This window comes from Andrena cerasifolii, chromosome 8 (assembly GCF_050908995.1).
Source record: "Andrena cerasifolii isolate SP2316 chromosome 8, iyAndCera1_principal, whole genome shotgun sequence".
NCBI classification, from domain to species: domain Eukaryota; kingdom Metazoa; phylum Arthropoda; class Insecta; order Hymenoptera; family Andrenidae; genus Andrena; species Andrena cerasifolii.
The window spans coordinates 7,966,573-7,989,577 of record NC_135125.1 but is presented as its reverse complement, the minus strand read 5'-3'; the positions used below and the strand labels follow the sequence as shown (position 1 = coordinate 7,989,577).

At 42.3% G+C, this 23,005-nt stretch overlaps 2 protein-coding genes across 3 annotated transcripts; one reads left to right on the top strand and one right to left on the bottom strand.

Moving 5' to 3' along the window:
- Nucleotides 1-237: 237 nt before the first annotated feature.
- Nucleotides 238-23,005, top strand: LOC143372471 (succinate dehydrogenase [ubiquinone] flavoprotein subunit, mitochondrial-like). Its single transcript, XM_076818647.1, has 9 exons — nt 238-563; nt 2,977-3,403; nt 4,738-5,136; nt 5,404-5,572; nt 21,573-21,739; nt 21,987-22,213; nt 22,284-22,428; nt 22,507-22,811; nt 22,899-23,005. The coding sequence occupies exons 1-9, from the start codon at nt 504-506 to the stop codon at nt 22,983-22,985; spliced, it is 1,986 nt and encodes a 661-aa protein (XP_076674762.1). The 5' UTR covers nt 238-503; the 3' UTR covers nt 22,986-23,005.
- On the bottom strand, nt 3,428-4,699 carry LOC143372499 (uncharacterized). Of its 2 annotated transcripts, XM_076818700.1 has the most exons (4): nt 4,294-4,696; nt 4,075-4,219; nt 3,772-4,011; nt 3,431-3,677 (listed from the first exon to the last, which is right to left on the bottom strand). In XM_076818700.1, the coding sequence occupies exons 1-4, from the start codon at nt 4,371-4,373 to the stop codon at nt 3,564-3,566; spliced, it is 579 nt and encodes a 192-aa protein (XP_076674815.1). In that variant the 5' UTR covers nt 4,374-4,696; the 3' UTR covers nt 3,431-3,563. The 2 variants fall into 2 exon arrangements, with proteins under 2 accessions (XP_076674814.1, XP_076674815.1); XM_076818699.1 differs by having other exon boundaries at nt 3,428-3,677; nt 3,772-4,219; nt 4,294-4,699.

Below are 23,005 nucleotides of genomic sequence, written 5' to 3'. Positions count from 1 at the left end.
AATAATCCGAAAATTCGAGGTACCGTTAGCACCCCGTCCGCGCGTAGGGTAAAATGAGAACCGCTTGAACATTTATTTCTTTCGCGGTATCATTCAATTTTCCCGCCAACGGTCGTCCACTTTCGCACGACGCGAGCCACGAAATTCCGCGAGCTGCGGGGCTGGCCTCGGCTCGAGGGCGTATCGCCGGGTGGTTGAATGGAGCGATGAGGAAAAGCAATCGCCGATTGACGCTGAAACGTGAAATGAACGCGTGCCCGAGAGGTGAGGTTATCTCGCGGCGATACGATTGGCAGCACTGGTAACATCTGAGAGCTTCCGCCAGTAGTCGGTACTCAACCGACTCGAACGCTTCACGTCGCCGTGCAAGAAGTGCGGGAGTGAAGTTGAAGAAAAATTGGGGTTAGTTGCACGGTGTAGCCGAGTCGCGCGTTTCACGAAGAGCTGCACGGGTCCCGGTTAAAAACGTAAAATACGCCGCAGGTACGTCGGGTCGTGGCAGGATGAGCGGCCTGTTGAAGCTGTCGTCGTTACTGGCGAGAAATACTCGCACGACAACGTTGGTAAGGCGTTTTTCATTAAGTTACATAATTTTTATCCCGGCGACGATGCACCTTCGGCTGTGCGATTCTCTATGCCGATCAATTACGTAAGTTTTGCCAAGCACACACGCGTATCGTGCAACGTCTACCCGTGTCGGTTGGGTCGGCAAAGATCTCCTCGCGACCAAACTTCCACGGCCGAGGCGATCCCCTGGAAACGATAGAAAAAGTCAAATGTACGATGAAAGCGCGACGATCGAAGGCGAGTTGGCTGCGTCCGAGGGGGACCACGAAACGTTTAGCAGACGATTCTGACGTCGAGTGTCTTTTTTTACCGCACTTCCCTCATTTCGTACGCGCCACCCCGCGAGCCAGCCGGTTTCCCCACGACAATGCACTTTTCACTCTTCTCAATTAGCAACGGCCGCTTCGAATTTTCCGTTATCGCCGTGCCAGCCGGACAACAGCTTATTTTACCCCTGGACTGATATCGAAGCTGAACGCGATACGAAACTACTATCGTCCGCCGTGTATTACAGTTTGGAAGATCAATTATAATTGCGGACGAGCCCAGCCGGCACGGGAAGTTTGCATTAGCGGGAAATTGCACACTTTAAATTACGATTCCTCGCTCGTCACGAACTTAATCGCCTTACTGCCCTCCAGTTTCGTTGAGCTTTACTGTAATCCCGCTCTGCTCATTGCACGGATGAGAATGGTAGAAATTATGTTAGATAATCCTGGTCCCGTTAATTTATACCGCATTTAGCGGTGCTTTGCGAAACGCGTTGCGTTGCAAATATCTTTTGTTGCCGTCCGAGAGCTTTCTTTGGTGATAGAGGATTGAAACTGTGCATGTATCGCTTCCTGTAGTCTCCATGTGGCGAATTTCGCATGTTGGGAGACATGCGTTCGTCGTATTGTGAAATCCTCCTTGTTACACGCGTAATTCCAGTCGAGGAAGTAATGTTTCCAGATGCGTCGATAATGCGTTAGTAGTCAATTAACCCTGTGTACGTGTTCACCACGCTTTTTGGCAGAATGATGTGTGCCTTAGTTAACCTTAATCTTCCTAACGACTCATTATTCCTGTATCATAAATGTTAGTAATGCGAATTGTTTGTTGTATTATTAGATAGGTATTACCTGTACGTATAGTGATTGTCGAAATTCGTATCTTTTGTAAATTTCAACCAAGCTAAATAAATAAATTATTTGACCACTTACTTGGTGTACTGTTCTTACGATTTCGTCGAAAAAACATTATTTATGAGTTACTTGTCGAAAGTTGTGCGTTATTTCGAATTTAGTGGGAACCGATATATCTCTCGACATATTTCGAAATATAAAAAGTCAGCTGTCACTCGAATTATTCGTTAAATTAGTTCGCGTTCTGTAATAACTTAAACAATAGTCGTGCTGCTTTTTTTTCGAAGTTGGGTTTCTAAAACCGTTTCACGATTTATAAATAGCTCGTTAATGCAATGCACTAACGACACTATATATGTCACACAACATATACATGTATGCATGCAGTGTAGACACAAGATCTGATTATGGTTTTGCAACTACGTACAGAGTATATACAGGGTTGTATAGAACTGTAAGTGAAAATTCAACCGAGTAACAGAACTTACATAAAGAGATAAAGTTTTAATAAATCAAGGCCCATGAACTAATTGTTCCTGAGATATTTAGTTGTTCTACTACAAAGATTATGTAAAGTCCTGTGATACAACCGAGTTGCCAATTCTGCATTGCTACTTGCACACCCATACACAGATACTCGGTACTTTGAAGTAATCTTTTGTAAATTGACACGTGTACTACGGAGGAAATAAAGATGATCTCTGCATACAGGATCGCTTAAACAATTGCTACTTGAAATGAATCTTGGTATCGCCGCAAGTGTTAGTAGAAGCTAATACGATTTCTTGTTCATTACTCACGTAACATTCATTTTGAGGTCAGCCATTAATTGCTGAACTCTCAAGATTGTAACGTGCGCACAGTGCGTACCGCGGTATAAAGTACCGCTGTTTTACGATTCACAAAAACTTAAGCCGGGAATCCACCAGAAAGCTAAGCTAAACTATGCTATGCGATGCTATGTTTTAATGTAGCTTTGGTGGAAACGGTTCTACAAGAATGTATTGCATAGAATAACATCGCATAGCATAGAATAGAATAGCATCGCATCGCATAGAGTAGCATCCCATAACAGCTTAGCTTCCTGGTGGATTCCCGGCTGTACATAAAAACAGTATCAAAAAAAAGTATCATAAATTCAATTGGCGTGCAATCCTGTTTTATTAGAACCTTTTTTCCTTTCCCCTCATGGATCCTATTAACTGCTTGGAGTTTCATGTATAGTTCTAAAGCACGCTATATAAGTTCCAGGAGAGTTTCCCAAGTTGGTTTCGCATCGTTTCAGAATAACTTGGGATTACCTGTTATTGGAAATCGTAAGTTCCATTATACACCAGACGGCAGGGCTGCAAAAGTTTCTGACGCTATCTCTAAACAGTACCCGCTAGTGGATCACACCTACGATGCCGTTGTCGTGGGTGCCGGCGGAGCAGGATTACGCGCAGCCTACGGCTTGGTAGCGGAGGGATTTAAAACAGCTGTGGTTACTAAGTTATTTCCGACAAGGTCGCATACAGTAGCTGCTCAAGGAGGTATCAATGCTGCTTTGGGTAATATGGAGGATGATAACTGGCAGTGGCACATGTATGATACTGTTAAGGGATCAGACTGGCTGGGTGATCAGGACGCTATTCATTACATGACTCGCGAAGCCCCGAAGGCGGTCATTGAATTGGAAAATTGTGGAATGCCTTTCAGTCGAACTTCGGATGGTAATATTTTTATAAATCACACTTAGACTAGTTTTGCGTTATACTTCATTACGAGAGGCAATTTAATATGGTCCTGGATGAAGTCAGTTTTATAACGCAGAATATTCCTGAACGATGAATCGATCGTACGTACAAACACGTTTACAGAACCAACGCCTCTCTAAGAACTCTCGTTCGAAATATCTCCGCTTGTTCTCGAGCCAGCTGTACCAGAGGTGGCTGAATCGGTGTCCGATTCAGAAGTGTTATTCTTCTTCTTAACTTGTTGCCGTTTCTACAATAAACATATGCTTATTGTGCATCGTTATCTCTGTTTTATTTACAAATGGTAGAGACCTGTAGTTGCTCTGAATGTATGACGAATTAACCTTGCTGTTTCTTTCCGACTTTTTAATCCTCCTTGTTTGTTTCCCTCTTGGGGTCTCCTTCTTACTCTCTTCTGTATTCTTATTTGATTTATTCACTTCCTCGTTCCTCTGCTGATTCACTAGCCTGCTCCGAATACCCGCAGCGGCCCATACGAATGGTTGTTTTTCTTTAGGGGACATTTGCCTCCATCTCTCGCCAGCTAATTGAAATATCCTTCTGCTTTTCGGACTGGTAAAATTCTGTAAACGTCGGATACCTCCCGATAACAGGTTCTGTGAATGTTTCATTTGTACTCGTCCTACCTGTCTAAACTCGTGCAGAAAATTTACAAAAGCGTTGGAGCTCCTCCACTGTATAGGGCTTCTGATATTGATCGGTGATCGAGAACGAGAGTGGGGACATCCACTTTGATTTTGCTTGGGCGTGAAATATGGTTTTGAATTTATTCTAGAAATATCGAAGCAATAGTATCACTACTTAGTCAAGAATTTTCATGCGTGCTACCGATAGCCGCTTTCTACCTCTCCTGTGACTCGTCTTTCTCATTCCCCGCACTGTTAGATTCATCATGGTTTTGCTCTTGTTTATCACTGTTATCCATAGTTAAAGTGTGCGCAATCTTACTGTTTACATTAATGTATCTGCATATTTGACAAGAAAGACAGTATCGTCGCGAAAATTTATTACAGTACCAGAGGAGAAACTAATACAAAAATTTTTCCTGACATTTAAAAACAACAAATCACTTCTTACGGTTGCCATGCGTCTAAACATTGCTACACGTCTGTGAACAATGTGAACGTTGCTCTCATAATGGTATATAGAATTTTACTTTTGGAACACCCTTTATATTGTTTAAAGGATTATAAAGAAACTTCAATTTTGATACATAATTATACGAATAGGCATAATTGTATCAGGGATCGGTTGTAAAATTTGCAGCTGAGTTATTTGTTTCATTACAGGCAAGATTTATCAGCGAGCTTTTGGTGGGCAGTCTCTCAAGTTTGGGAAAGGTGGCCAAGCTCACAGATGTTGCTGCGTAGCTGATAGGACAGGTCACTCCTTGCTTCACACTCTGTACGGCCAGTCACTGAGCTATGACTGCAATTACTTCGTCGAATACTTTGCTTTGGACTTGCTCATGGAAGATGGAGAGTGCAGAGGAGTGCTCGCTCTTTGCCTAGAAGATGGCACTCTCCATCGCTTCCATGCTAAAAACACGGTTCTAGCAACCGGAGGCTATGGACGTGCATACTTCTCGTGCACATCCGCTCATACGTGCACTGGTGATGGCACTGCCATGGTTTCAAGAGCTAATTTGCCTAATCAGGACTTGGAGTTTGTACAATTTCATCCTACTGGTATGGAACTAACACCCGAGCGTTGCTTCAAAGCTTTAAGCCGGGAATTTACCGAGAAGCTAAGCTATGCTATGCGATGCTATGCTATCCCATGCTATGTCCTGCTCCTTTTAAAAAAAATTAGCTTCAATACATTCTTATGGAACCGTTTCCACAAAAGCTACGTTAAAACATAGCATCGCATAGCATAGCTTAGCTTCCCGGTGGATTCTCGGCTTTATGCTCGAGCCCGAACGTAACGGATCTGTGATTGATCTTTCATTCTAGGAATATATGGTGCCGGGTGTCTCATCACGGAAGGCAGCCGCGGTGAAGGAGGCTACCTCGTGAATAGCGAAGGTGAAAGGTTTATGGAACGTTATGCACCAGTTGCGAAGGATCTAGCCTCTAGGGATGTAGTATCTAGGTCTATGACCATTGAAATCCGGGAAGGCAGGTGAGTCATAGGAATGGTGCGTACGAACTATCCCCGAATCACGCGGCAAACAAGAGCATTCCCATCTCTCGTGTCCAAATAAATAGAAGCTTTTTACCATTTTTCAATGCGAGGCTTCGTTTTCAAGGTATTGCGCGCGGTATCTAACTTATTAAATGGGTTACTTATGGGCTACTTTTCTTATCTGAAATTGCATATAATAGAAGGTCTCCTCTACTGCCGTTAAAAGTTAATACATGTTTCACGTAACCGCATGATACGTGTATTTAATGTTATACATATGGAAAGAATGTGGTGTTGGTTAAATACTACAGTAGAGCGGCAATTATCCGTACTAATTGGGACCGAAGTGGTTCGGAAAATCGAGTTGCGCGGATAATCGAACAGTTCGGAGAACGAAGCATGCATCTCGGTTTATAACTGTAGGAATTACACCTAAAGTTACTTATTAAATACAAGACTATTACTACTATAATTTGAAATGTAATGAATATTTCGCAAAATATATGTGTACAACACATAGTATATACAGTTAATGTTAACGAAGTTTATTTTTTAAAATAATCTTTGATTTTTTGGTTCGGGTAATTGACGCTCTACTGTACTTAGAGAAGTGCAAGGAAAATGTGTAGTGGAATTTTAACTATTTATGGGAAAGGATTTTATAACATAAGAAATTTGCACCTTGTTTTTTACATGATTCTGGGATACTCTACCATGAATGCATGAAGGGTGTTGGTGCAGAAGCGTCAGTATTTAACCTTTAGAGGGCCGGGCTGGCCACCACAGTGGCCACCTAAGAATTTGGATACTTTGTCGGCCATTTTGGTGGTATATATGCATCAATTTTTAGTAAATAAAATTTACAATTTCAATGAAAAATCCCGGCCCTCTAAAGGTTAAAAATCATTCAAGCTATGATTTCAATTTATGTTACGTCGATTATTGCTTAAGAAAGACGATCATTCGATTATATTTTCATAGCCAATATTTACATTTATTGTCGAAAGAAGTGCCCTGCTTTATGCAATTGCAATTCCACGTACTCCTTTCTTAATTTCTGGATCAAGAAGTGCTTTAATAATATGTGATACTAATGAACTAATGCCCTTTTATTTATTTATTTCTATGTCAAGTATCTATGCATATTGTAGTTTCAAAAATTCGTTCGATTTATGAACCGAGAACACTATATCCACCTAGCGGTGCATATGTGAATTAAAGCGCTCCATTCACCTTATGCAGGGTGATAAAACATTGTTTATTTATATATTTATCCTAATTCGGAGGATCTGGTAGCTTCACAATATATTGCAGCTTACTGCGTAATTATTTTGAGCAACAATACCGTAAATTTATTAGTTTTAAAAGGACAATTGATCATGTTTTCTTAAACACCTTTAAAAACAGTAAATGAATAATATTGCTGCTCAAAATCGTTGCATAATGATTTATAACACTTCTGCAAGAAATTCAGGCTCTCAGAACGCGAATAAATAAACAAATTTTTGTAACACTGCATTCGTTGAATGGGACTTGGTCCATCCACTTAAACAAAGTTTTAAGAGCCTGTTAAAAGCAATAAATGAATATGTTGTTGAAGGTCGTTGCATCACGAGTTGCAGGACCTCTGTAATCGATCTGGAATCTCGGAATGCAAATTAACAGGTTCTTCCATCTTTGCACGTTTTGAAAAGCGAATGTTAATTTATTGGCCGGTATTCATTGTCGCTACTTATTCTTAAGCAAATGCTTAAGGGGGTAGACACGTCACGTGACCTGGCCGATTCGGCAGGTCGGTATTACAGCAGTTTTTTCTGCATAGAAATGGTAATACCGATAGATCGACGATTACCCGGTGAACGCGAGAGGGAGCTGTTTGCTATTTACTGTATTCTATTCTGAATAAGGAAAGAAATTCTCAGCTGTTCCGTTATACTTATAAAAATTTAAACGGAAAGTCGGCTGGTACTGTAAACGTAGAAAATTCATTGTACATTTTAATTACTTGAAATGTGCTTATGCTACAATATTCTACGTTAGCAGTAAGGAATTCTAAGTGAAAAGGGAAAATAGATGAGGGAATGTCCCCAGAAAATGAAATTTGTTAGGTTAGACATTTTTTTATTAGCAAAGCACCGAAACAGAACATGAAATACACTTATTACACGTCCTCTGCAGAAAGCAGTTATCAACAAACATTATATATACAAAATTGTATTGAATGTTGAATTGGGCTAGTGAAAATGCGCAGACTGGATGCGCGTGATTATTATGTGGTCGGCTCCTCGAAATGACAGAAAATATAACCTAAATATATGCTATATGACAACAAATGTTTAGTGGCTATTTCAGCTTCAAAGGCATCGCCTTAAAGTTGCAAATAAGAGGCGCAGGCCTTTCAAGAGGCGTTCGAAAATTCTGCGTCTCTTCGTTAAACAGTCACTGTCTCGAAACATCTGCGCCACTTCTCGCTCTTTGATTTGCTCTCCGGAGACGTTACTTTGTGCCACCTCTTTCGACATCATGTTCTCCTGTTACAAAGCCCAATTTTGTGCATTCTGAAAATTTTTGCCAGATTTTGGCCCAGGTATCAGGAGAACATGAAGCGAAAAGAGGTATTCTGAATTTCAGCTTCGAAGGCATCCTCGATTCTCTCTCCGGAGACATTACTTAGTGCCACCTCTTTCGACATCATGTTCTCCTGTTACAAAGCCCAATTTTGTGCATTCTGAAAATTTTTGCCAGATTTTGGCCCAGGTATCAGGAGAATATGAAGCGAAAAGAGGTATTCTGAATTTCAGCTTCGAAGGCATCCTCGATTCTCTCTCCGGAGACATTACTTAGTGCCACCTCTTTCGACATCATGTTCTCCTGTTACAAAGCCCAATTTTGTGCATTCTGAAAATTTTTGCCAGATTTTTGCCCAGGTATCAGGAGAACATGAAGCGAAAAGAGGTATTCTGAATTTCAGCTTCGAAGGCATCCTCGATTCTCTTTCCGGAGACATTACTTAGTGCCACCTCTTTCGACATCATGTTCTCCTGTTACAAAGCCCAATTTTGTGCATTCTGAAAATTATTGCCAGATTTTGGCCCAGGTATCAGGAGAACATGAAGCGAAAAGAGGTATTCTGAATTTCAGCTTCGAAGGCATCCTCGATTCTCTCTCCGGAGACATTACTTAGTGCCACCTCTTTCGACATCATGTTCTCCTGTTACAAAGCCCAATTTTGTGCATTCTGAAAATTATTGCCAGATTTTGGCCCAGGTATCAGGAGAACATGAAGCGAAAAGAGGTATTCTGAATTTCAGCTTCGAAGGCATCCTCGATTCTCTCTCCGGAGACATTACTTAGTGCCACCTCTTTCGACATCATGTTCTCCTGTTACAAAGCCCAATTTTGTGCATTCTGAAAATTATTGCCAGATTTTGGCCCAGGTATCAGGAGAACATGAAGCGAAAAGAGGTATTCTGAATTTCAGCTTCGAAGGCATCCTCGATTCTCTCTCCGGAGACATTACTTAGTGCCACCTCTTTCGACATCATGTTCTTCTGTTACAAAGCCCAATTTTGTGCATTCTGAAAATTATTGCCAGATTTTGGCCCAGGTATCAGGAGAACATGAAGCGAAAAGAGGTATTCTGAATTTCAGCTTCGAAGGCATCCTCGATTCTCTCTCCGGAGACATTACTTAGTGCCACCTCTTTCGACATCATGTTCTCCTGTTACAAAGCCCAATTTTGTGCATTCTGAAAATTATTGCCAGATTTTGGCCCAGGTATCAGGAGAACATGAAGCGAAAAGAGGTATTCTGAATTTCAGCTTCGAAGGCATCCTCGATTCTCTCTCCGGAGACATTACTTAGTGCCACCTCTTTCGACATCATGTTCTCCTGTTACAAAGCCCAATTTTGTGCATTCTGAAAATTATTGCCAGATTTTGGCCCAGGTATCAGGAGAACATGAAGCGAAAAGAGGTATTCTGAATTTCAGCTTCGAAGGCATCCTCGATTCTCTCTCCGGAGACATTACTTAGTGCCACCTCTTTCGACATCATGTTCTCCTGTTACAAAGCCCAATTTTGTGCATTCTGAAAATTATTGCCAGATTTTGGCCCAGGTATCAGGAGAACATGAAGCGAAAAGAGGTATTCTGAATTTCAGCTTCGAAGGCATCCTCGATTCTCTCTCCGGAGACATTACTTAGTGCCACCTCTTTCGACATCATGTTCTCCTGTTACAAAGCCCAATTTTGTGCATTCTGAAAATTATTGCCAGATTTTGGCCCAGGTATCAGGAGAACATGAAGCGAAAAGAGGTATTCTGAATTTCAGCTTCGAAGGCATCCTCGATTCTCTCTCCGGAGACATTACTTAGTGCCACCTCTTTCGACATCATGTTCTCCTGTTACAAAGCCCAATTTTGTGCATTCTGAAAATTTTTGCCAGATTTTGGCCCAGGTATCAGGAGAACATGAAGCGAAAAGAGGTATTCTGAATTTCAGCTTCGAAGGCATCCTCGATTCTCTCTCCGGAGACATTACTTAGTGCCACCTCTTTCGACATCATGTTCTCCTGTTACAAAGCCCAATTTTGTGCATTCTGAAAATTTTTGCCAGATTTTGGCCCAGGTATCAGGAGAACATGAAGCGAAAAGAGGTATTCTGAATTTCAGCTTCGAAGGCATCCTCGATTCTCTTTCCGGAGACATTACTTAGTGCCACCTCTTTCGACATCATGTTCTCCTGTTACAAAGCCCAATTTTGTGCATTCTGAAAATTATTGCCAGATTTTGGCCCAGGTATCAGGAGAACATGAAGCGAAAAGAGGTATTCTGAATTTCAGCTTCGAAGGCATCCTCGATTCTCTCTCCGGAGACATTACTTAGTGCCACCTCTTTCGACATCATGTTCTCCTGTTACAAAGCCCAATTTTGTGCATTCTGAAAATTATTGCCAGATTTTGGCCCAGGTATCAGGAGAACATGAAGCGAAAAGAGGTATTCTGAATTTCAGCTTCGAAGGCATCCTCGATTCTCTCTCCGGAGACATTACTTAGTGCCACCTCTTTCGACATCATGTTCTCCTGTTACAAAGCCCAATTTTGTGCATTCTGAAAATTTTTGCCAGATTTTGGCCCAGGTATCAGGAGAACATGAAGCGAAAAGAGGTATTCTGAATTTCAGCTTCGAAGGCATCCTCGATTCTCTCTCCGGAGACATTACTTAGTGCCACCTCTTTCGACATCATGTTCTCCTGTTACAAAGCCCAATTTTGTGCATTCTGAAAATTATTGCCAGATTTTGGCCCAGGTATCAGGAGAACATGAAGCGAAAAGAGGTATTCTGAATTTCAGCTTCGAAGGCATCCTCGATTCTCTCTCCGGAGACATTACTTAGTGCCACCTCTTTCGACATCATGTTCTCCTGTTACAAAGCCCAATTTTGTGCATTCTGAAAATTATTGCCAGATTTTGGCCCAGGTATCAGGAGAACATGAAGCGAAAAGAGGTATTCTGAATTTCAGCTTCGAAGGCATCCTCGATTCTCTCTCCGGAGACATTACTTAGTGCCACCTCTTTCGACATCATGTTCTCCTGTTACAAAGCCCAATTTTGTGCATTCTGAAAATTATTGCCAGATTTTGGCCCAGGTATCAGGAGAACATGAAGCGAAAAGAGGTATTCTGAATTTCAGCTTCGAAGGCATCCTCGATTCTCTCTCCGGAGACATTACTTAGTGCCACCTCTTTCGACATCATGTTCTCCTGTTACAAAGCCCAATTTTGTGCATTCTGAAAATTATTGCCAGATTTTGGCCCAGGTATCAGGAGAACATGAAGCGAAAAGAGGTATTCTGAATTTCAGCTTCGAAGGCATCCTCGATTCTCTCTCCGGAGACATTACTTAGTGCCACCTCTTTCGACATCATGTTCTCCTGTTACAAAGCCCAATTTTGTGCATTCTGAAAATTATTGCCAGATTTTGGCCCAGGTATCAGGAGAACATGAAGCGAAAAGAGGTATTCTGAATTTCAGCTTCGAAGGCATCCTCGATTCTCTCTCCGGAGACATTACTTAGTGCCACCTCTTTCGACATCATGTTCTCCTGTTACAAAGCCCAATTTTGTGCATTCTGAAAATTATTGCCAGATTTTGGCCCAGGTATCAGGAGAACATGAAGCGAAAAGAGGTATTCTGAATTTCAGCTTCGAAGGCATCCTCGATTCTCTCTCCGGAGACATTACTTAGTGCCACCTCTTTCGACATCATGTTCTCCTGTTACAAAGCCCAATTTTGTGCATTCTGAAAATTATTGCCAGATTTTGGCCCAGGTATCAGGAGAACATGAAGCGAAAAGAGGTATTCTGAATTTCAGCTTCGAAGGCATCCTCGATTCTCTCTCCGGAGACATTACTTAGTGCCACCTCTTTCGACATCATGTTCTCCTGTTACAAAGCCCAATTTTGTGCATTCTGAAAATTATTGCCAGATTTTGGCCCAGGTATCAGGAGAACATGAAGCGAAAAGAGGTATTCTGAATTTCAGCTTCGAAGGCATCCTCGATTCTCTCTCCGGAGACATTACTTAGTGCCACCTCTTTCGACATCATGTTCTCCTGTTACAAAGCCCAATTTTGTGCATTCTGAAAATTATTGCCAGATTTTGGCCCAGGTATCAGGAGAACATGAAGCGAAAAGAGGTATTCTGAATTTCAGCTTCGAAGGCATCCTCGATTCTCTCCTCCGGAGACATTACTTAGTGCCACCTCTTTCGACATCATGTTCTCCTGTTACAAAGCCCAATTTTGTGCATTCTGAAAATTATTGCCAGATTTTGGCCCAGGTATCAGGAGAACATGAAGCGAAAAGAGGTATTCTGAATTTCAGCTTCGAAGGCATCCTCGATTCTCTCTCCGGAGACATTACTTAGTGCCACCTCTTTCGACATCATGTTCTCCTGTTACAAAGCCCAATTTTGTGCATTCTGAAAATTATTGCCAGATTTTGGCCCAGGTATCAGGAGAACATGAAGCGAAAAGAGGTATTCTGAATTTCAGCTTCGAAGGCATCCTCGATTCTCTCTCCGGAGACATTACTTAGTGCCACCTCTTTCGACATCATGTTCTCCTGTTACAAAGCCCAATTTTGTGCATTCTGAAAATTATTGCCAGATTTTGGCCCAGGTATCAGGAGAACATGAAGCGAAAAGAGGTATTCTGAATTTCAGCTTCGAAGGCATCCTCGATTCTCTCTCCGGAGACATTACTTAGTGCCACCTCTTTCGACATCATGTTCTCCTGTTACAAAGCCCAATTTTGTGCATTCTGAAAATTATTGCCAGATTTTGGCCCAGGTATCAGGAGAACATGAAGCGAAAAGAGGTATTCTGAATTTCAGCTTCGAAGGCATCCTCGATTCTCTCTCCGGAGACATTACTTAGTGCCACCTCTTTCGACATCATGTTCTCCTGTTACAAAGCCCAATTTTGTGCATTCTGAAAATTATTGCCAGATTTTGGCCCAGGTATCAGGAGAACATGAAGCGAAAAGAGGTATTCTGAATTTCAGCTTCGAAGGCATCCTCGATTCTCTCTCCGGAGACATTACTTAGTGCCACCTCTTTCGACATCATGTTCTCCTGTTACAAAGCCCAATTTTGTGCATTCTGAAAATTATTGCCAGATTTTGGCCCAGGTATCAGGAGAACATGAAGCGAAAAGAGGTATTCTGAATTTCAGCTTCGAAGGCATCCTCGATTCTCTCTCCGGAGACATTACTTAGTGCCACCTCTTTCGACATCATGTTCTCCTGTTACAAAGCCCAATTTTGTGCATTCTGAAAATTATTGCCAGATTTTGGCCCAGGTATCAGGAGAACATGAAGCGAAAAGAGGTATTCTGAATTTCAGCTTCGAAGGCATCCTCGATTCTCTCTCCGGAGACATTACTTAGTGCCACCTCTTTCGACATCATGTTCTCCTGTTACAAAGCCCAATTTTGTGCATTCTGAAAATTATTGCCAGATTTTGGCCCAGGTATCAGGAGAACATGAAGCGAAAAGAGGTATTCTGAATTTCAGCTTCGAAGGCATCCTCGATTCTCTCTCCGGAGACATTACTTAGTGCCACCTCTTTCGACATCATGTTCTCCTGTTACAAAGCCCAATTTTGTGCATTCTGAAAATTATTGCCAGATTTTGGCCCAGGTATCAGGAGAACATGAAGCGAAAAGAGGTATTCTGAATTTCAGCTTCGAAGGCATCCTCGATTCTCTCTCCGGAGACATTACTTAGTGCCACCTCTTTCGACATCATGTTCTCCTGTTACAAAGCCCAATTTTGTGCATTCTGAAAATTATTGCCAGATTTTGGCCCAGGTATCAGGAGAACATGAAGCGAAAAGAGGTATTCTGAATTTCAGCTTCGAAGGCATCCTCGATTCTCTCTCCGGAGACATTACTTAGTGCCACCTCTTTCGACATCATGTTCTCCTGTTACAAAGCCCAATTTTGTGCATTCTGAAAATTATTGCCAGATTTTGGCCCAGGTATCAGGAGAACATGAAGCGAAAAGAGGTATTCTGAATTTCAGCTTCGAAGGCATCCTCGATTCTCTCTCCGGAGACATTACTTAGTGCCACCTCTTTCGACATCATGTTCTCCTGTTACAAAGCCCAATTTTGTGCATTCTGAAAATTATTGCCAGATTTTGGCCCAGGTATCAGGAGAACATGAAGCGAAAAGAGGTATTCTGAATTTCAGCTTCGAAGGCATCCTCGATTCTCTCTCCGGAGACATTACTTAGTGCCACCTCTTTCGACATCATGTTCTCCTGTTACAAAGCCCAATTTTGTGCATTCTGAAAATTATTGCCAGATTTTGGCCCAGGTATCAGGAGAACATGAAGCGAAAAGAGGTATTCTGAATTTCAGCTTCGAAGGCATCCTCGATTCTCTCTCCGGAGACATTACTTAGTGCCACCTCTTTCGACATCATGTTCTCCTGTTACAAAGCCCAATTTTGTGCATTCTGAAAATTATTGCCAGATTTTGGCCCAGGTATCAGGAGAACATGAAGCGAAAAGAGGTATTCTGAATTTCAGCTTCGAAGGCATCCTCGATTCTCTCTCCGGAGACATTACTTAGTGCCACCTCTTTCGACATCATGTTCTCCTGTTACAAAGCCCAATTTTGTGCATTCTGAAAATTATTGCCAGATTTTGGCCCAGGTATCAGGAGAACATGAAGCGAAAAGAGGTATTCTGAATTTCAGCTTCGAAGGCATCCTCGATTCTCTCTCCGGAGACATTACTTAGTGCCACCTCTTTCGACATCATGTTCTCCTGTTACAAAGCCCAATTTTGTGCATTCTGAAAATTATTGCCAGATTTTGGCCCAGGTATCAGGAGAACATGAAGCGAAAAGAGGTATTCTGAATTTCAGCTTCGAAGGCATCCTCGATTCTCTCTCCGGAGACATTACTTAGTGCCACCTCTTTCGACATCATGTTCTCCTGTTACAAAGCCCAATTTTGTGCATTCTGAAAATTATTGCCAGATTTTGGCCCAGGTATCAGGAGAACATGAAGCGAAAAGAGGTATTCTGAATTTCAGCTTCGAAGGCATCCTCGATTCTCTCTCCGGAGACATTACTTAGTGCCACCTCTTTCGACATCATGTTCTCCTGTTACAAAGCCCAATTTTGTGCATTCTGAAAATTATTGCCAGATTTTGGCCCAGGTATCAGGAGAACATGAAGCGAAAAGAGGTATTCTGAATTTCAGCTTCGAAGGCATCCTCGATTCTCTCTCCGGAGACATTACTTAGTGCCACCTCTTTCGACATCATGTTCTCCTGTTACAAAGCCCAATTTTGTGCATTCTGAAAATTATTGCCAGATTTTGGCCCAGGTATCAGGAGAACATGAAGCGAAAAGAGGTATTCTGAATTTCAGCTTCGAAGGCATCCTCGATTCTCTCTCCGGAGACATTACTTAGTGCCACCTCTTTCGACATCATGTTCTCCTGTTACAAAGCCCAATTTTGTGCATTCTGAAAATTATTGCCAGATTTTGGCCCAGGTATCAGGAGAACATGAAGCGAAAAGAGGTATTCTGAATTTCAGCTTCGAAGGCATCCTCGATTCTCTCTCCGGAGACATTACTTAGTGCCACCTCTTTCGACATCATGTTCTCCTGTTACAAAGCCCAATTTTGTGCATTCTGAAAATTATTGCCAGATTTTGGCCCAGGTATCAGGAGAACATGAAGCGAAAAGAGGTATTCTGAATTTCAGCTTCGAAGGCATCCTCGATTCTCTCTCCGGAGACATTACTTAGTGCCACCTCTTTCGACATCATGTTCTCCTGTTACAAAGCCCAATTTTGTGCATTCTGAAAATTATTGCCAGATTTTGGCCCAGGTATCAGGAGAACATGAAGCGAAAAGAGGTATTCTGAATTTCAGCTTCGAAGGCATCCTCGATTCTCTCTCCGGAGACATTACTTAGTGCCACCTCTTTCGACATCATGTTCTCCTGTTACAAAGCCCAATTTTGTGCATTCTGAAAATTATTGCCAGATTTTGGCCCAGGTATCAGGAGAACATGAAGCGAAAAGAGGTATTCTGAATTTCAGCTTCGAAGGCATCCTCGATTCTCTCTCCGGAGACATTACTTAGTGCCACCTCTTTCGACATCATGTTCTCCTGTTACAAAGCCCAATTTTGTGCATTCTGAAAATTATTGCCAGATTTTGGCCCAGGTATCAGGAGAACATGAAGCGAAAAGAGGTATTCTGAATTTCAGCTTCGAAGGCATCCTCGATTCTCTCTCCGGAGACATTACTTAGTGCCACCTCTTTCGACATCATGTTCTCCTGTTACAAAGCCCAATTTTGTGCATTCTGAAAATTATTGCCAGATTTTGGCCCAGGTATCAGGAGAACATGAAGCGAAAAGAGGTATTCTGAATTTCAGCTTCGAAGGCATCCTCGATTCTCTCTCCGGAGACATTACTTAGTGCCACCTCTTTCGACATCATGTTCTCCTGTTACAAAGCCCAATTTTGTGCATTCTGAAAATTATTGCCAGATTTTGGCCCAGGTATCAGGAGAACATGAAGCGAAAAGAGGTATTCTGAATTTCAGCTTCGAAGGCATCCTCGATTCTCTCTCCGGAGACATTACTTAGTGCCACCTCTTTCGACATCATGTTCTCCTGTTACAAAGCCCAATTTTGTGCATTCTGAAAATTATTGCCAGATTTTGGCCCAGGTATCAGGAGAACATGAAGCGAAAAGAGGTATTCTGAATTTCAGCTTCGAAGGCATCCTCGATTCTCTCTCCGGAGACATTACTTAGTGCCACCTCTTTCGACATCATGTTCTCCTGTTACAAAGCCCAATTTTGTGCATTCTGAAAATTATTGCCAGATTTTGGCCCAGGTATCAGGAGAACATGAAGCGAAAAGAGGTATTCTGAATTTCAGCTTCGAAGGCATCCTCGATTCTCTCTCCGGAGACATTACTTAGTGCCACCTCTTTCGACATCATGTTCTCCTGTTACAAAGCCCAATTTTGTGCATTCTGAAAATTATTGCCAGATTTTGGCCCAGGTATCAGGAGAACATGAAGCGAAAAGAGGTATTCTGAATTTCAGCTTCGAAGGCATCCTCGATTCTCTCTCCGGAGACATTACTTAGTGCCACCTCTTTCGACATCATGTTCTCCTGTTACAAAGCCCAATTTTGTGCATTCTGAAAATTATTGCCAGATTTTGGCCCAGGTATCAGGAGAACATGAAGCGAAAAGAGGTATTCTGAATTTCAGCTTCGAAGGCATCCTCGATTCTCTCTCCGGAGACATTACTTAGTGCCACCTCTTTCGACATCATGTTCTCCTGTTACAAAGCCCAATTTTGTGCATTCTGAAAATTATTGCCAGATTTTGGCCCAGGTATCAGGAGAACATGAAGCGAAAAGAGGTATTCTGAATTTCAGCTTCGAAGGCATCCTCGATTCTCTCTCCGGAGACATTACTTAGTGCCACCTCTTTCGACATCATGTTCTCCTGTTACAAAGCCCAATTTTGTGCATTCTGAAAATTATTGCCAGATTTTGGCCCAGGTATCAGGAGAACATGAAGCGAAAAGAGGTATTCTGAATTTCAGCCTCGAAGGCATCCTCGATTCTCTCTCCGGAGACATTACTTAGTGCCACCTCTTTCGACATCATGTTCTCCTGTTACAAAGCCCAATTTTGTGCATTCTGAAAATTATTGCCAGATTTTGGCCCAGGTATCAGGAGAACATGAAGCGAAAAGAGGTATTCTGAATTTCAGCCTCGAAGGCATCCTCGATTCTCTCTCCGGAGACATTACTTAGTGCCACCTCTTTCGACATCATGTTCTCCTGTTACAAAGCCCAATTTTGTGCATTCTGAAAATTATTGCCAGATTTTGGCCCAGGTATCAGGAGAACATGAAGCGAAAAGAGGTATTCTGAATTTCAGCCTCGAAGGCATCCTCGATTCTCTCTCCGGAGACATTACTTAGTGCCACCTCTTTCGACATCATGTTCTCCTGTTACAAAGCCCAATTTTGTGCATTCTGAAAATTATTGCCAGATTTTGGCCCAGGTATCAGGAGAACATGAAGCGAAAAGAGGTATTCTGAATTTCAGCCTCGAAGGCATCCTCGATTCTCTCTCCGGAGACATTACTTAGTGCCACCTCTTTCGACATCATGTTCTCCTGTTACAAAGCCCAATTTTGTGCATTCTGAAAATTATTGCCAGATTTTGGCCCAGGTATCAGGAGAACATGAAGCGAAAAGAGGTATTCTGAATTTCAGCTTCGAAGGCATCCTCGATTCTCTCTCCGGAGACATTACTTAGTGCCACCTCTTTCGACATCATGTTCTCCTGTTACAAAGCCCAATTTTGTGCATTCTGAAAATTATTGCCAGATTTTGGCCCAGGTATCAGGAGAACATGAAGCGAAAAGAGGTATTCTGAATTTCAGCTTCGAAGGCATCCTCGATTCTCTCTCCGGAGACATTACTTAGTGCCACCTCTTTCGACATCATGTTCTCCTGTTACAAAGCCCAATTTTGTGCATTCTGAAAATTATTGCCAGATTTTGGCCCAGGTATCAGGAGAACATGAAGCGAAAAGAGGTATTCTGAATTTCAGCTTCGAAGGCATCCTCGATTCTCTCTCCGGAGACATTACTTAGTGCCACCTCTTTCGACATCATGTTCTCCTGTTACAAAGCCCAATTTTGTGCATTCTGAAAATTATTGCCAGATTTTGGCCCAGGTATCAGGAGAACATGAAGCGAAAAGAGGTATTCTGAATTTCAGCTTCGAAGGCATCCTCGATTCTCTCTCCGGAGACATTACTTAGTGCCACCTCTTTCGACATCATGTTCTCCTGTTACAAAGCCCAATTTTGTGCATTCTGAAAATTATTGCCAGATTTTGGCCCAGGTATCAGGAGAACATGAAGCGAAAAGAGGTATTCTGAATTTCAGCCTCGAAGGCATCCTCGATTCTCTCTCCGGAGACATTACTTAGTGCCACCTCTTTCGACATCATGTTCTCCTGTTACAAAGCCCAATTTTGTGCATTCTGAAAATTATTGCCAGATTTTGGCCCAGGTATCAGGAGAACATGAAGCGAAAAGAGGTATTCTGAATTTCAGCCTCGAAGGCATCCTCGATTCTCTCTCCGGAGACATTACTTAGTGCCACCTCTTTCGACATCATGTTCTCCTGTTACAAAGCCCAATTTTGTGCATTCTGAAAATTATTGCCAGATTTTGGCCCAGGTATCAGGAGAACATGAAGCGAAAAGAGGTATTCTGAATTTCAGCTTCGAAGGCATCCTCGATTCTCTCTCCGGAGACATTACTTAGTGCCACCTCTTTCGACATCATGTTCTCCTGTTACAAAGCCCAATTTTGTGCATTCTGAAAATTTTTGCCAGATTTTGGCCCAGGTATCAGGAGAACATGAAGCGAAAAGAGGTATTCTGAATTTCAGCTTCGAAGGCATCCTCGATTCTCTCTCCGGAGACATTACTTAGTGCCACCTCTTTCGACATCATGTTCTCCTGTTACAAAGCCCAATTTTGTGCATTCTGAAAATTTTTGCCAGATTTTGGCCCAGGTATCAGGAGAACATGAAGCGAAAAGAGGTATTCTGAATTTCAGCTTCGAAGGCATCCTCGATTCTCTCTCCGGAGACATTACTTAGTGCCACCTCTTTCGACATCATGTTCTCCTGTTACAAAGCCCAATTTTGTGCATTCTGAAAATTTTTGCCAGATTTTGGCCCAGGTATCAGGAGAACATGAAGCGAAAAGAGGTATTCTGAATTTCAGCTTCGAAGGCATCCTTGATTCTCTCTCCGGAGACATTACTTAGTGCCACCTCTTTCGACATCATGTTCTCCTGTTACAAAGCCCAATTTTGTGCATTCTGAAAATTATTGCCAGATTTTGGCCCAGGTATCAGGAGAACATGAAGCGAAAAGAGGTATTCTGAAATTCAGCTTCGAAGGCATCCTCGATTCTCTCTCCGGAGACATTACTTAGTGCCACCTCTTTCGACATCATGTTCTCCTGTTACAAAGCCCAATTTTGTGCATTCTGAAAATTATTGCCAGATTTTGGCCCAGGTATCAGGAGAACATGAAGCGAAAAGAGGTATTCTGAATTTCAGCTTCGAAGGCATCCTCGATTCTCTCTCCGGAGACATTACTTAGTGCCACCTCTTTCGACATCATGTTCTCCTGTTACAAAGCCCAATTTTGTGCATTGTAATTGTTTAGCACTAATTGTAAGCCATCGATGTACAATAGGAAATTTTTTTTTAATGTAGGTTAGGCCGTTGTTGTTCTAACTGCCTGAATTACTATGACATAAATACGACAGCGATTTCAAGTGATGTATATGTAACGATAAAAGCATTAATTTAGTAAATGTATACAATTCCCAGCAGTTCCTATGTCAATGTATGCCTAAAATGAATATAACCTAACCTACAATCGTCCGAAAATGTCATACATTGACTCCATCATGCTTTTATTGTGGCTCGTATATCCAGCTATCGCTTCAGTTTTACTATGAATCCACGTTGGCAGTCCTCCCGAGTAGGCGCCATCTCGTATCTACTACCTCAACTAAATTTGTCACGTGACTTGCTACGTATTATCGCCAATATGGCGGAACTCTTATTTGGGAATGTAGTCACGATTTTTTGTTTTTCGTTTTTATATGAGCAGATTTTGGCCTGGGAGAGGTCTCATTCGAAAGAAGAAGATTCAATGCGGAGCGCTCTGCTCACCGTTTGAGTCACAAAACTCTTTTAGTGACCTAAAAATGCTTGGATTCTGCGGGTATATTTTGTCGACTTTTGCTTTACTTTGGACACTGATATTATTACATATCAACACAATCTCGTTGAACCATGAGCAGAGCGCTCCGCATTGAATCTTCTTCTTTCGAATGAGACCTCTCCCAGACCAAAATCTGCTCATATAAGTACGAAAAACGAACAATCATGACTTTGTAACAGGAGAACATGCCGTCGAAAGAGATGGCACAAAGTAATGTCTCCGGAGAGCAAATGAAACAGCGAGAAGTGGCCAGGTCACGTGACGTGTCTACCCCCTTAAGCATTTGCTTAAGAATAAGTAGCGACTATGAATACCGGCCTATGTGTGTTAACGCTAGATGATCATAGCGTTCCGAGGTTTACAAATTAAATCGGAGGAGCACATGGAATTGCAAATACATACAACACTGTGTTTCTTCAAAGTGGGAATACAATAAAGCATACAATATTATAAAAACTTTTCTAGAAACGATGGGCATTTCACGAGTAAATATTTTAGTGCGAATGATGGTATTTTAGCAATGGATCAGAGTGGAATGAATTATCACTAGCCCCCGTACGAATGTTACATAACTTCTATCAATTTACCTACACGATTGAAAATTATTTTCCTGATTCAGAGGCGTTGGACCCGAAAAAGATCATATTTATTTGCAACTGCATCACTTGCCTCCCGAACAATTGGCAGCCAGATTACCTGGGATCTCAGAGACGGCAATGATATTTGCAGGAGTTGACGTGACTAGAGAACCTATTCCCGTAATACCCACGGTGCATTATAACATGGGTATGTGATTTTGTTTCGACATTAAAAAAAAATTTTATACTGAATTCTTATACCGTGGGAGGGAGGGGATAAGAAATCTCCAAAATTACCCTTACGTATTTTAAGGACGGCCCCTTAATGTACCCCAAAATGATTGGCACTATAGCACAGCAAACTTTAGAACGAATAATAAATAATAACGACAAAGAAGATATATAATCCACCAAATATCAATGCAGCGCTACTACGTGACAATTTGATCCTACAGGAGGAGTACCTACGAATTACAAGGGCCAGGTTCTAACAAGGCAGAACAACGAAGATAAAGTCGTGCCCGGACTCTACGCTTGCGGGGAATCCGCCTCTGCATCTGTCCACGGCGCCAACCGCCTCGGTGCAAACTCCTTGTTAGATTTAGTCGTGTTTGGGCGCGCGTGCGCCAAGACAATAGCGGCAGAGAATAAGCCGGCAGAATCTATCGGGCCTCTTCGACCTGTAGGTATTACCATCCACCACAATAGGTTACATAACATAGAAGCTGCTAAAAGCGATCCAATTTTTTTAGAACGCTGGAGAAGAGAGTGTGGCGAATTTGGATTGGGTGAGAAACGCGAAGGGTAACATTCCTACCGCGGACTTGAGATTGAGCATGCAGAAAACCATGCAGACGCACGCGGCTGTGTTTAGAACGGCCGAGACATTGAAAGATGGTAAACCCTTGATGAACGCTTGTGTTCAACTTGACTATGAAGCACGCATGTTTGTAAATTAATTCCGAATTCTACTAGGATGCCAGAAGATGTCTGCCCTTTACAAGAAACTGGACGACGTTAAAGTATCGGACAAATCCATGATATGGAACTCTGACCTGGTGGAGACCCTCGAGTTACAAAATCTGATGGTCAACGCGATGCAGACAATAGTGGCGGCCGAGAACAGGAAGGAAAGTCGCGGGGCACACGCGCGCGAGGATTTCAAAGACAGAAACGATGAGTTGGACTACAGCAAACCAGTAGAGAAGCAGCAACCAAAACCATTGGACCAACACTGGCGAAAGCACACCCTGACGAAACTGAACGTAAGAACGGGAGAAGTACGTACCACTGCTAACAAATCGCCCGGTATGCAAAGCGCCGCGGCCGTCTCTACGATTCTACAAAATAAAAATTACGTTTTCCAGGTGTCCATCGACTACAGACCGGTGATAGACAACACCCTAGATAAAAGTGAATGCGCGACGGTTCCACCTGCGATTCGTTCCTATTAGATTTCTCCAAGTAAATATTT

What these genes read in the sequence shown, in the direction of transcription:
- LOC143372471 (XM_076818647.1), top strand. Translation starts at nt 504, where the DNA reads ATGAGCGGCCTGTTGAAGCTGTCGTCGTTACTGGCGAGAAATACTCGC. An exon ending in ATACTCGCACGACAACGTTG is followed by an intron (nt 564 to 2,976) that starts GTAAGGCGTTTT and finishes GCATCGTTTCAG; the next exon opens with AATAACTTGGGATTACCTGT. An exon ending in GGCCGAGACATTGAAAGATG is followed by an intron (nt 22,429 to 22,506) that starts GTAAACCCTTGA and finishes GAATTCTACTAG; the next exon opens with GATGCCAGAAGATGTCTGCC.
- LOC143372499 (XM_076818699.1), bottom strand. Translation starts at nt 4,373, where the DNA reads ATGGATAACAGTGATAAACAAGAGCAAAACCATGATGAATCTAACAGT. An exon ending in AAAGACGAGTCACAGGAGAG is followed by an intron (nt 4,220 to 4,293) that starts GTAGAAAGCGGC and finishes CGATATTTCTAG; the next exon opens with AATAAATTCAAAACCATATT. An exon ending in AGTCGGAAAGAAACAGCAAG is followed by an intron (nt 3,678 to 3,771) that starts GTTAATTCGTCA and finishes TGTTTATTGTAG; the next exon opens with AAACGGCAACAAGTTAAGAA.